At 41.9% G+C, this 12,431-nt stretch overlaps 1 protein-coding gene across 1 annotated transcript in view; it reads right to left on the bottom strand.

Annotated features, from left to right (window-relative positions):
- Positions 1 to 11,358, bottom strand: part of LOC121278821 (coiled-coil domain-containing protein 178) — a 211,184-nt gene extending 199,826 nt beyond the window's left edge. Inside the window, exons 1-3 of the mRNA XM_041189276.1 lie at positions 11,263 to 11,358; positions 10,532 to 10,618; positions 1,023 to 1,100 (exon numbers count right to left, since the gene is read on the bottom strand). Coding sequence (XP_041045210.1) covers positions 1,023 to 1,080 — 58 coding nt within the window. The 5' untranslated portion in view covers positions 1,081 to 1,100; positions 10,532 to 10,618; positions 11,263 to 11,358. The remainder of the gene's footprint in view (positions 1 to 1,022; positions 1,101 to 10,531; positions 10,619 to 11,262) is intronic.
- Positions 11,359 to 12,431: the final 1,073 nt, after the last annotated feature.

Below are 12,431 nucleotides of genomic sequence, written 5' to 3'. Positions count from 1 at the left end.
CGACTGCTTGCCCAATGTCCTACACAAGTTGAGCAGTTAATTCATCATTCTTAATATGGAGAAGGCCAAGGTCATTGTCTTCGATCTCTGCCACAAACTCTGTCCTCTAGTCGTTGACAATTCCTCTTTCCCTGCAACTGTCTGAAAATGAACCATTCGCAACCTTGGCATTATATTTGAGGTCAAAATGAGCTTTGAAATACATGTCCATTCCATCACCAAGAAAGTCTGTTTTCACTTCTGTAATATCGTCCCACTCCACTCCTAACCCAGCTCATCTGCCACTGAAACCCTCATCCTGGCCTTTGTTACCTCCTGTCTGAACTATTCCAGTACTCCCCTGGTCAATTCTCATCTTGTATCCTTGTTAACGTGAGCACACCCAAGACTCTGATGCTCCAAAAATAACTCATACCAAATCCTGTTCACCTGTAGTGCTTGTGCTCACTGACCTACATTGGCTCCTAATTTGGCAACAATTTCATTTAAAATTCTCATCCTTGTTTTCAAATCCCTCCACAGCCTCTCTGTAAGCCCCATCAACTATACAACTCTTTGAGATCACAAATGATCCAATTCTGGCCTCTTGAGAACCCCTGATTTTAATCGCTGCATCATAGACAGCCATTCCTTCAGCTACCAAGGCTCTGTAATTTCTCTCTAAGTCTCTTTCTCTGTCTCTCCTAATTTAAGAAGCTCCTTCAAATCTTACTCTTTGACCAAGCTATTGGTAATTTGTCCTAATTGCCCCTTACTTAGCTCGGTGTCAAATTCTGGTTAATGATTCTCTTGTGAAGAGGCTTAGGATGTTTTACCACTTTAAAGGCACAATCCAAATGCAAGTTATTATTCACATTTCCACTTCCACTTCACATTTCCACTTCTCTTCAGCTCTGAAGAAGGGTCATAGAGACTCAAAACGTTAACTCTGTTTCTTTCTGAGTTTTTCCAGCATTTTCTGTGTTCGTGTTGTGCATTGTTGATGCGTTATTGTTGATGATCTGTGAAAACCAGGTACCTACTTCGTAGATGAGCAGACACTCCATTATTAGGCTGACTTAATAGTTGCACCTCCGACATTATATTCCTGGTTGTGGTTCCTATGTAAAAACACAAAAAAGTTTCCCCTTTAAAATCATTACACTAAAACTGAGTGCTAACTTAACTTTAATATTTTAATACTGTAGTTAAATAGAATCATAGCCTGAAAAAGGCCAATAAACTTATATCAACCTTCAGAATATTATGGACCAGATCTTTCCATCAGCTGTGCGCATTGCTGCTGCCCATGAAGATTTCTGCACTCCCCGAAGCATGTTGCAATATTTCAGCCAGGACTTCTGATCCCAGCTGCAGCAGGGATGGGTCAATGATAACATCCCCACTGAAGACCGACGAGCGTAGGAGAAGACGGACGAAAGAGGACTTACCCTCTACTTAAGAAATTAACTGCCATATTCAGGTAAGTTTTAAAAGATGTTAAGTTTTTAGTGAGTGGGTGAGTGAGTGGGTGGGTGAGTGGGTTGTCAGGTTGAGTTGCATGGGTGGTAGTTGGGTCAGGGAGTAATTTTGTTGGAAGAGAATGGTGGAAGGAAGTCGGTTCAGGCACATGGGAGACGGGTCGTGGGGGGAATGGTAGACAGGTCAGAAGGACGGTAGATGGGTCAGGGGGTGGCGCAGGGTTCAGATGGGATGGGTGCATGGATCAGGGGGTTTGTGGACAGGTTGAAAGGGGTGGTGGATGGATTAGGGGGGGCATGGTGGATGAGTCAGCAGGGGTGGTGGTGTAAGAGAGGGAGCTGTGTTGAATTGGGAGGGTAGACAGATCGGGGAGTGGGGGTGGGACAGAGTTGCATTGAATCCAGGGGTCGAGGTTGGGGTTGGGGGAGCTATTTGAGGTGCTCATTTCAATTACTCTGCTAATCACTGTTAGACCAGGTGTTAACTAGCGTAACATTTCCAGGCTAAGTATCCAGGTTAGTCCCACATATCTGATTTAATTCTCTGACAGAGCTCAGTGCCAGAGTCTTGTAGGAAGGCTTTGAGCAACGCAAAAGAGCCTATCAGATGTTTAAATTTCCCGGGCAATTACAGCGCATTTGCACATGCAAGGACTTTTGCGGGTCCTGACATGCAACACAGACTTAAGTCAAGATTTCTCTGCTCTGGACATGAGTAAATTCTGGCCTATATGTTTACCTCTTTCCCAAAAGAAACTGAACATATTTCCACAAATAAGAGAACTTTCATGTATAAACAGAATAGTTGGCACATATTAAATATTGGGTTCAACTCATGACATCAATAAAAGTAATTTACAACATTGATGTTAAGCTGATTACTCAATGAATATTTCCAGTATTCAATGCCTCCAGTTAACAGATCTTCCCTATGTCCGTTGGTGCATGTTTAGAAGCATGGAATGATTACAGCACAGTAAGAAACCATTTGGCCCATCATAGCTGTGTCGGCTCTTGGGTCAAGCTATCCAATTAATCCCATTCCCCTGCTCTTTTGCCATATGCCTGTAAATGTTTTCCTTTCAATTTATCCAATTCTTCTTGAATGTTACAATTGAATCTGCGACCGATACCTTTTCAGGCAGTACATTTCAAATCAGAACAACTTGCTGTGTAAAAAAAAGTTTCTTCATGTGGTCTCTGGTTCTTTTGTCAATTACCTTCAACCTGTGTCCTCTGGTAGTTGACACTGTAAACAATTTTGTCTTCTTTACTCTATCAAAACCATTCATAATTTTAAACACCTCTGTCAGGTCTCCTCTTAATCTTCTCTGCTCTATTATTGTTGAATTCAAAGGACATTTAACCACTATGGATCTGAACCATATCTTACAGAAAATGTGTAATAATCAAACTCAGGCCATTTTAAAAAGGGATGCTTCCAAGCCACGTTGAAGTTCAACAATTCCCAGCCTCTCACCATTTAAGAAATAGTCTGTATTACTGTTTTGCTTATCAAAGTGGATAACCTCACATTTCTCCACATTGTATTCCATCTGCTAAATTTTTGTCCATTCACTTAGCCTCTCCAAATCCCCTTGAAGTGTCTTTGATCCTCCTCACAACTCGATACTTCCATCTACTTTTGTGTCATCTGAAAACTTGGAAATATAAATCTTTAATTCCTACATCCAAATCATTGATATAGATTGTGAATAGCTAGGGCCCAAACAATGATCCTTGCGGTATCCCACTAGTCACAGCCTGCCAAGCTGAAAATGACCCATTTATTCCTACCCTGTTTTCTCTCCAGTTCTCAATCCTTGCCAGTATATTCCACCCAATTTCGTGTCCTCTAATTTTGTTTACTAACCTCTTGTGTGGGATTTAATCAAAAGCTTTCTGAAAATCTAAATATACCACGTTCACCTGTTCCCCCTTATCTATTGTTAAGAACAATGTAGACTTTTAAGTTGTATTTATATACATATTTGTGTGTTAAGAAAGGTATAAAATGGTTCCAGTTTCATTTAGGTTTTGTTTACTAACCTTGGCGCCTGGGTGTCTGGATAGACTTGTCACTGAAAGGTTTCAGGCTATTTGGGTTTGTTTGTAAACATAAATTTTTAATGAGATCTTAAATCCTTGAAGTGAAAGAGATGGCTTAAAAGGGATTAGAAGTTCAGTGGTTTGGGAAACAAAAAAGGGGCCTCTGAGCGCTCGGTTCCGAGACAAGCACGCACTGCGAAGGTATCCGTCAGGTGAGGAACGCTGCATCGCTTGTAAACTGTGTGAGACTGTCTGTCCTGCTCAGGCAATGACAATTGAGGCTGAGCCTAGGGCTGATGAGAGCCGGAGAACAACATTGATATGACAAAGTGCAGTTACTGTGGTTTCTGTCAGGAAGCTTGCCCAGTTGGTGCCATTGTAGAGGGTCCTAACTTTGAGCTCTCCATTGAAACACACGAGAAATTGCTGTACAACAAGGAAAAACTTCTGAACAATGGGAGAAAGTGAGAAGTCAAGATTGGAGCCAATATCCAGGCTGACTACCTGTACTGTTGAAGCATGCTGACTCAATAGAATAAATCTAACTTTTCAGGCCAAAAAAAAGTGGAAAAAGCTTTACTGTTGCCTACCAACTGTAATCCAGTGACACAGAGACAGAAAAAGACAGGAATGGAGAAAGAGAGAGAGTTCACTGTGTGTGTCAGAGAGAGGACAGGGCTAAATTCTCTGAGAAGTAAAACTACAAGGATATTGGAACAGTAGTTAACTGAATAATCAGTTATGGGACTCAGTAAAGTGATCAGTTTAGCAAAGGTGTTACCAGAAAACTGAGATTAGGGAACTAATTTGCTTGCTCTGCAGTTGACAAACAGTGAGTTTAGAGTGCAGTTTTTGGGCGTCTCATGGAGAGATATAAGTTGGGTGAGAAGCATCAAATGAATGCTCAGGAGTTCACGGGAAGAAAGCTGTTTGCAACTGTGCCAGTCCCAAACAAGAAGCTTGTGAGTCAAGCTAGTGGCAACTCTTCACTGGTTTGTGTGTCTGTAAAGGTATTGCTGAAGTAAAGGAATAGTGGGGATTTGAATCATCTTTTTGTGTATGCATCGAGAGTTTTCCAACCTTTATGTCTGGTATAGTTCGCCTTTCTTGTTTTAATAAATATTTTATTATGTGCATTAGAAGTGCATCAGCAGGCTCCTGTGAATTTGTTCAGTAACTTTCAATCATGGTTTCTAAAAAAAAAGTTAGGGTCTATCAAGCCAGGTTTCTCCGTAGGAACTGACATGTCCAATATTATCATCAGCTGGGATCATAATACTATTCTTCTAGTAATATCCTCAAAAAGCTCAAATAGGTTTGTCAAACATGATTTCCCTTTTTATGAAGCCATGTTGACTGCCCAATCAATGTTTCATTATCAAAAGCTTTATTATACATTCTAGCATTTTCCTTACTGCTGGTGTCAGGCCAACAGGTCTGTGGTTCCCCCAAATGCAGACTGGGTGACCACTTTGCAGAACACCTTCAGTCTGTCCGCAAGCATGACCCAGATCTCCCTGTCGCTTGCCATTTCAACACCCCACCCTGCTCTCATGCCCACGTGTCTGTTCTTGGCCTGCTGCAATGTTCCAGTGAAGCTCAACGCAAATTTGAGGAACAGCAGCTCATCTTCTGACTAGGCACTTTACAGCCTTCTGGACTGAATACTGGGTTCAACAATTTTAGACCTTGAACTCTCTCCTCCATCCCCACCCCTTTTCCGATCCCCCTTTTTTCCAATAAGTTATATAGATTTTTCTTTTCCTACCTATTTCCATTATTTTTAAATATATTTTCATCCATTGTTTTATCTCTACCTTTTAGCCTATTTCGATCCCTTCCCCCACCCACCCCTACTAGGGCTATCTGTACCTTGCTCGTCCTGCTTTCTATCCTTAATGTCACCAAATAACGCATTCCTTAGATAATATCATCTTCAACACCTGTTTGTCCTTTTGTCTATGACATATTTTGGCTATCTCCACCTATCACTGGCCCTCTATCTAGCTCTACATGTCCCACCCCCCTCCCTTAAACCAGCTTATATTTCACCTCTTTTCTATTTTTCCTTAGTTGTGTTGAAGAGTCATACAGACTCGAGACATTAACTGTGTTCCTCTCCACAGATGCTGTCAGACCCGCTGAGTTTTTCCAGGTATTTTTATTTTTGCTGTGGTTCCCTGAATTCTGTCTTCCTCCTTTCTTAAATAGTGGGGTTACATTTGCCACTTTCCAATCTGCAGGAACCATTTCAGAGCCTATAGAATTTTGAAAGATGACCACCAATGCATCTACTATCTCTACAGCCACCTCTTTTAACACTCTGGGATGTACAACACCATGTCAAGGGGATTTGTCTACTTGAAGTCCCATTAATTTCTCTAGTGCTATTTTTTTACTAATGTTAATATCTTGCAGTTCCTCATTTGCACTAGTCCCTTGACTTTGCATTATTTCTGGGAGGTTTTTAATATGTTACTCCGTGAAGAGAGTCACAAGGTTTAGTTTCCCTGCCATTTCCTTATTCCCCAATATAAATTCTCCTGACTCTGCTTGTAATAGACCCAAATTTGCTTTGCTAATCTTTTCCTTCTTACACATCTTTAGAAGCTTTTATAATCTGTTTCTTGCTGGTTTACTCTCATTGTCTATTTTCCCTTTCTTAATCTTTTTCTTGGGCCTCCTTTGCAGAATTCCAAAGTGCTCTCAATTGGGTAAATTTAAATGCCATTCCTTTGATCTAACACAATCCTTGATTTATTTCATTAGCTACGGTTAGAACATTTGCGTTGCTGGTTTTCATGCATTAAAGGGATGTATTTTTGTCGTAAACTATGTAATAGTTCTTTAAATGTTAACGACTGCCTGTCTACCATCATACCTTTTAGTGTAGTTTCCCAATCAACCTTAGCCAATTTTCCCCCCATGCCCTCATTGTTTTCTTTGTTCAGATTTAAGATCCTAGTCTCTGATTGAACTACATCACTTTCAAACTTAACGTAACATTCTATCATTTTTTTTTATTCATTCACAAGATGTGGGCTTCGCTGGCTGGGCCAGTATTACCCAACCCTAGTTGCCTTTGAGAAGGTGGTGGTGAGCTGCCTTCTTGAACCGCTGCAGTCCAATGTGATGCATGTATACCCACAGTGCTCTTAGAAAGGGAGTTCCAGGATTTTGACCCAGCGGCAGTGAAGGAACGGCAATACGTTTCCAACTGGTGAGTGACTTGGAGGGGAACTTCCAGATGGAAATACCACCAACTATTGGCTGCCCTTATCCTTCTAGATGGTAGAGGTCATGGGTTTGGAAGCTGCTGTCGAATGAGCCTTGGTGAATTCCTGCAAAGCAGGTTATAGATGGTACACACTGCTGCTACTGTGCGTTGGTGCTGGAGGGAGTGAATGTTTGTGAATGTGGTGCCAATCAAGCAGGCTGCTTTGTCCTGGACAGTGTCAAGCTTCTTGAGTGTTGTGGGAGCTGCACTCATCCAGGCAAGTGCGGAGTATTCCATCACACTCCTGAGTTGTGCCTTGTAGATGGTGGATAGGCTTTGGGGAGTCAGGTGGTGAGTTACTCGCATGATTTCTAGCCTCTGGCCTACTCTTGTTGCCACAATATTTATATGGCTAGTCCACTTCAGTTTCTGGTCAATGGTAACCCCCAGGATGTTGATAGTGGGGAATTCAGTGATGGTGCTGCCATTGAACATCTGGGGGCGATGGTTGGATTCTATTTTGGTGGAGATGGTCATTGCCTGGCAATTGTGTGGCACGAATGTTACTTGCCACTTGTCAGCCCAAGCCTGGATATTGTCCAGATCTTGCTGCATTTGGGCATGGACTGTTTCTGTATCTGAGGAGTCGCAAATGGTGTCGAATATTATGCAATCATCAGCGAACATCCCCACTTCTGACCTTATGATGGAAGGAAGGTCATTGATGAAGCAGCTGAAGATGGTTGGGCTAGGACACTACCCTGCAGTGATGTCCTGGAACTGAGGTGATTGACCTCCAACAACCACAACCATCTTCCTTTGTGCTAGGTATGACTCGGAGAGTTTTCCCCCTGATTCCCATTGACTCCAGTTTTGCTAGGGCTCCTTGAGTCCACACTTGGTCAAATGCGGCCTTGATGTCATGGGCAGTCACTCTCACCTCAGGAGTTCAGCTCTCTTGTACATGTTTGAACCAAGGCTGTAATGAGGTTAGGAGCTGTATGGCCCTGGAGGAACCCAAGCTGGGTGACAGTGAGCAGATTATTGCTAAGCAAGTACCGCTTGATAGCACTGTTGATAACCCCTTCCTTTACTTTATTGATGATCGAACGTAGACTGATGGGGTAGTAATTGGCCAGGTTGGATTTGCCCTGTTTTTTGTATACAGGACATACCTGGGTAATTTTCCAAATGGCCAGGTAGATGCCAGTGTTGTAGTTGTACTGGAACAGCTTGGCTAGGGGCGCAGCAAGTTCTGGAGCACAAATCTTCAGTACTATTGCTGGTATGTTGTCAGGGCCCATTGCCTTTGCAGTATCCAGTACTTTCATCCGTTTCTTGATAACACATGGAGTAAATCAAATTGGCTGAAGACTGGCATCTGTGATGCTGGGGAACTCCAGAGGAGGCCAAGATGGATCCTCCACTTTCCTAAAGGCTCCCCTACAACAAGATTATTAATTAGTCCTTTTACTTTGCACAATACTAGATCTAAAATAGCCATTCCCTCGTTGGTCCCTCAAAGTACTACTCCAGAAAATCGTCTTGCATACATTCCAAGAATTCGTCCTCCACAACATTAGTACTAATTAAGTTTACCCAGACTATATGTAGATTGAAAGCTCCCCTGATTACTGTATTACCTTTGTTACACAGACCTTTAATTTCCTGATTTATACTGTGATTTTCCTTACCACTGCTGTTTGATGGCCTATAACCAACTCCCAACAATGTTTTCTGACCTTTGTGTTACGATCCTAGGTGATGCTACTACTGGATAAGCCAGGTCCCAGGGTGGAACCCAGATTGAAAGATCCTAACTTTTAATTTTTGTTTAGAAACATGGAAAGTGGCTACTGAACAGAGTCGCGGGAGTCAGCTGATGAACTTCTAACAAAAGAAAAACATTTATTAAACAAGAAAAGATCATCTATATTACAATATTCCTTCACCCACGCTAACACCTTTACAGATATATACAGATTTGTAAGGATACTACAATTTCCAAAAGCTATCTTATACTCCAATGTCCACAGTAAGTACACAGTCCATGTAAACCAACAGGTGACCTATGGTCAAGTGCACCACTCTTTGAAACCAAGTGACAGATGCCACCCAAACAGATGTTATGGATCCCTCATCAACTCCCCTCATATGCTTGTCATTCCGTGAGCCAACCGGTCTCACTGAACTTTCAGATGAGGGTTTCCAATCTCCACTCTCTCGAGGAACTCGCTTTGGAATCTTCTCTCAAACTATGCTTTCTCTCAGACGCCTTCCAAGGATCCACCTCCAGGGTTTTGAACTCTCCTTCTGAAGAGTCTTCAGCCTCTTCGCTCGATCGCCATGTGCATTCAAGCTTCCTTCTACGCACTCTCTCGCAAATACTCAGTTGTGCCAACAGAACACCACTGCTTCACATTCCCACAGTAAAGAGTTACAGACCTTTGGCTATCTCCTTGGATCTTCTGGCTTCTCGCAACCCTATATTGCTTTAAATCTGCGACCTGCTTCCCCCTCTAAGCTTGGAGCCTTTCTCTGCTCCTCACTCTTAACTTCATTTTAACAGCACCTTTTCCAGATTCCTGTTCATTCCCTTTGACTAGAAAGTCTTCTCAGGAACCCCCATCTTCTGTTTTCTGGGAAACCTGCTTCCTGCAGCTCCCTGCTGTACAGCACCTCCTGGCAGTTAGTTTCATCTTTAGTTTAAACTTGTTATCTGTCCCTTTCCTATGCTGTTTCTGTTGTCACTTCCTTCAAGCTTAAAGCAGACTGAGCAACCACAATCAAACTGCTATTGGTTTCTGTGCGTGTGTGTGTGTGTGTGTGTGTGTGTGTGGTGGGGGGGGGCTCTCTCTTGGTAACCCTGTTACTAGGCAACAGCACAGTTTTTTTCAACTACCCTTCAAGGGTCATAAAATCTCATTAAGGTGCAGGCAGCTTTTAAAGTGAAACTAAGACTCAGGTTTCATCCTTTTAACCCACAAAAGAAATACAAATTAAACTTAAAGATATGCTTTATTCCTAACACACCCAAATATACATATAACTTACTTAAACTATCTTTATTTCTTAACACTAGCTGTTTCTTTGATCTACCCAAACTGATTCTACTTCTTGGTCTTTAGAACTAAGGTCATCTTTCACTACAGTATTAATGCCCTCTTTAATTAATAGACCACCCCACCACCTTTTCCCAGCTTCCTGTCCCTCCTGATTTTTGCATATCTTTGGATATTCAGATCCCAGCTTTGAGTTCCTTGTTACCACATCTGCGTAATGGCTATCAGGTCATATGTATGAATTTCTATTTCAGCTGTCAATTGATCTGTTTTATTGTGAATGCTGCAGACATTCAGATACAGAGCTTTTAATTCAGTTTTTCTTACTGGTTTTGTAAACTCTGGCCCTATCTGCTGGCACACTCATAAGTTTGCAAGCACTGTTCCTTCCTGCCATACTCTTGAGTAAATGGACAATTTAGAGCAGAACTGATTATAACCTTCCTGGGGCTCTGGAGACTATCAGTCTAACCACTGTAAACATAGATGCTGCTGCTATTGTCTCCAGGTGTGAACAGATTATGCCTTCTTGCCAGCAAAACAACCTGGGTTTCCCTTTAATCTTTAACAGCCCCTTCGCCCAGGTCTGTTGTTAGGCAGACTTCAGAACCAGTCACATGACTCACTCCATTTTATTCTAAATTAAAGATACAGTCCCAAAATATAACTATCTCATAAACATCCCCTATTTGTAACAAAATAAATAAACATTAAAACTGAGTTGTTCAAGTTACAGTACTCACTAGAGGGAGGGGAAATTGCTAGATATCAGAAAGTACATCATTTCTCAGCTCACAAACTTGTATTGGATCATAGTCATGGTTGCCATTCTATAAAAAGGATATAGAGGTATTGGTAAAGGTGCAAAGAAAGATTTGCAAAGGTGCCACCAGAACTTAACAACAGAATACATTCATCAGGAAACAGTGAATATTTCTGTAGGAAAAGAGGTCAGGGAATGACTGATGGATGTCTTTAAGATAATAAAAGGGTTGACAGGACAGACATAGAGAAAATGTTTCCACTTATAAATATAAGATCGTCACTAACAGATCCAATAAGAAATTCAGGAGAAACTTCTTTAGCCAAAGAGTGGTAAAAACATGGAAGATACTACCGCTAGAGGTAGTTGAGGTATATAGCATAGATGTATTTCAGGGAAGGTAGAGAAACACATGGAAGAGAAACGAATAGAAGAACGTGTTGATGGAGTTAGGTGAATCAAAGTGAGAGGAGGCTCATATGGAGCATAAACACCAGCATGGACTCAAAGATCTGTTCCTGTGATGTGCATTCGGTGTAATGATCACTGTTTTGTCAAAGGCACAATCTAGGAACTCTGTCCACTCTCAAGAAAATGATTAATTCAACCGATTTTTGGGAGAGATGAAGGGGAAAAAGATGGAAACGTAATTAATTAAAAAATTATAAGTCATAGAACTAACATAATCACTGCTATTTTACAGATACTTACAGCACACATCTCTGGCTACATCTTGCTGTGTTATCAGTCAGACAGCGCTGTAATTCCTGCCGCTAAAATCTCCCAATGTTTGGGCTCCGCGCGGACGGCCCCCCCGGTTGCCAGGCAGCGGCAGTAACCAGGCAGCGGCCGTAACCAGGCAACGGCGCCTCCAGCACAGGGTGCCGCCTCCTAGCCTGCAGCAATCTTCCATACAACCACCGAGCGCCAGCAAATCGCACGAAAGTGATTCTTCAGACACGTCCTGCGTCTTTTGACTTCAACTCTTCTCAATAACTAATAAAAACAAACGACCCCTCAGAAGAGATGAAGACTCGCGAGAGGTGGTGGGAATGGGGGCCGTGGTGTGCGTGACCTTTGACTCGGGCGGCGCCGGGGAAGCTGGGTATTGTATTGTTTTGGGAGGGGGTGGGGGTGAGCTGTCAGCTGGAGGGTGCAGGCTGGAGGGGGGAGAGCTGTGTACTACTGTATGTGCTAGTGGAATTGTTGTCTTCTAGTGTAGTCCTTTGCTGCTTGAGTATCCCCCTTTTCCCCCTAAAAATAAACAATTATATGTTCTGAGTGAAAAAGGAAAAAAAGAATGAAAGACAAAAGGAAAAAGAAGGACCGCACTTGGGCTGAGGCGGCCCGTTTGGTATGCCTTTTTTTTCTTCTTTTATTTTTAATCAAATCCAGGTCAGGTCAGAGCCAAGCGGATGCAGCAACTGCTGTTGTCTGCCTAGGGCTTTGTTTACTGAGGGTGCATCAACAAAACTGGGCTCTTGTTTCGTAAAGTTTTCATTTCTTTTTTCTTAAAATAATGCAAAGAATCTTACAGGAATAATTTTAAGCCAATAAACTAACCTAGAAATCAGTGGGGTGTCAGTAGGTTCCAGTTATATATCTGTTGTAAAAGAATGCAAACAATAAATTATTGGTGATCTCAAAATCTCGTCTACAGTGTTTACACTTGATTACATTTTTAATTTATTGAACTGGATGATTAAGAACAAACATGATTTTTAGCTAGTAACAACAGATCTTCCTTACACAATATTTGCCTTATCAATACCAATACTATAGTTGTTTATAGGAATAAATATCCTCCTAGCATATTGCCACTCAAAAAAACTTATTTTCTCATGTCACTTAATGCTGCCTTGCTACCATGTTTACATTAC

This window comes from Carcharodon carcharias, chromosome 6 (genome assembly GCF_017639515.1).
Source record: "Carcharodon carcharias isolate sCarCar2 chromosome 6, sCarCar2.pri, whole genome shotgun sequence".
NCBI lineage: Eukaryota > Metazoa > Chordata > Chondrichthyes > Lamniformes > Lamnidae > Carcharodon > Carcharodon carcharias.
The sequence above is the reverse complement of the archived record's forward strand: the minus strand, read 5'-3'. Positions and strand labels throughout refer to the sequence as shown.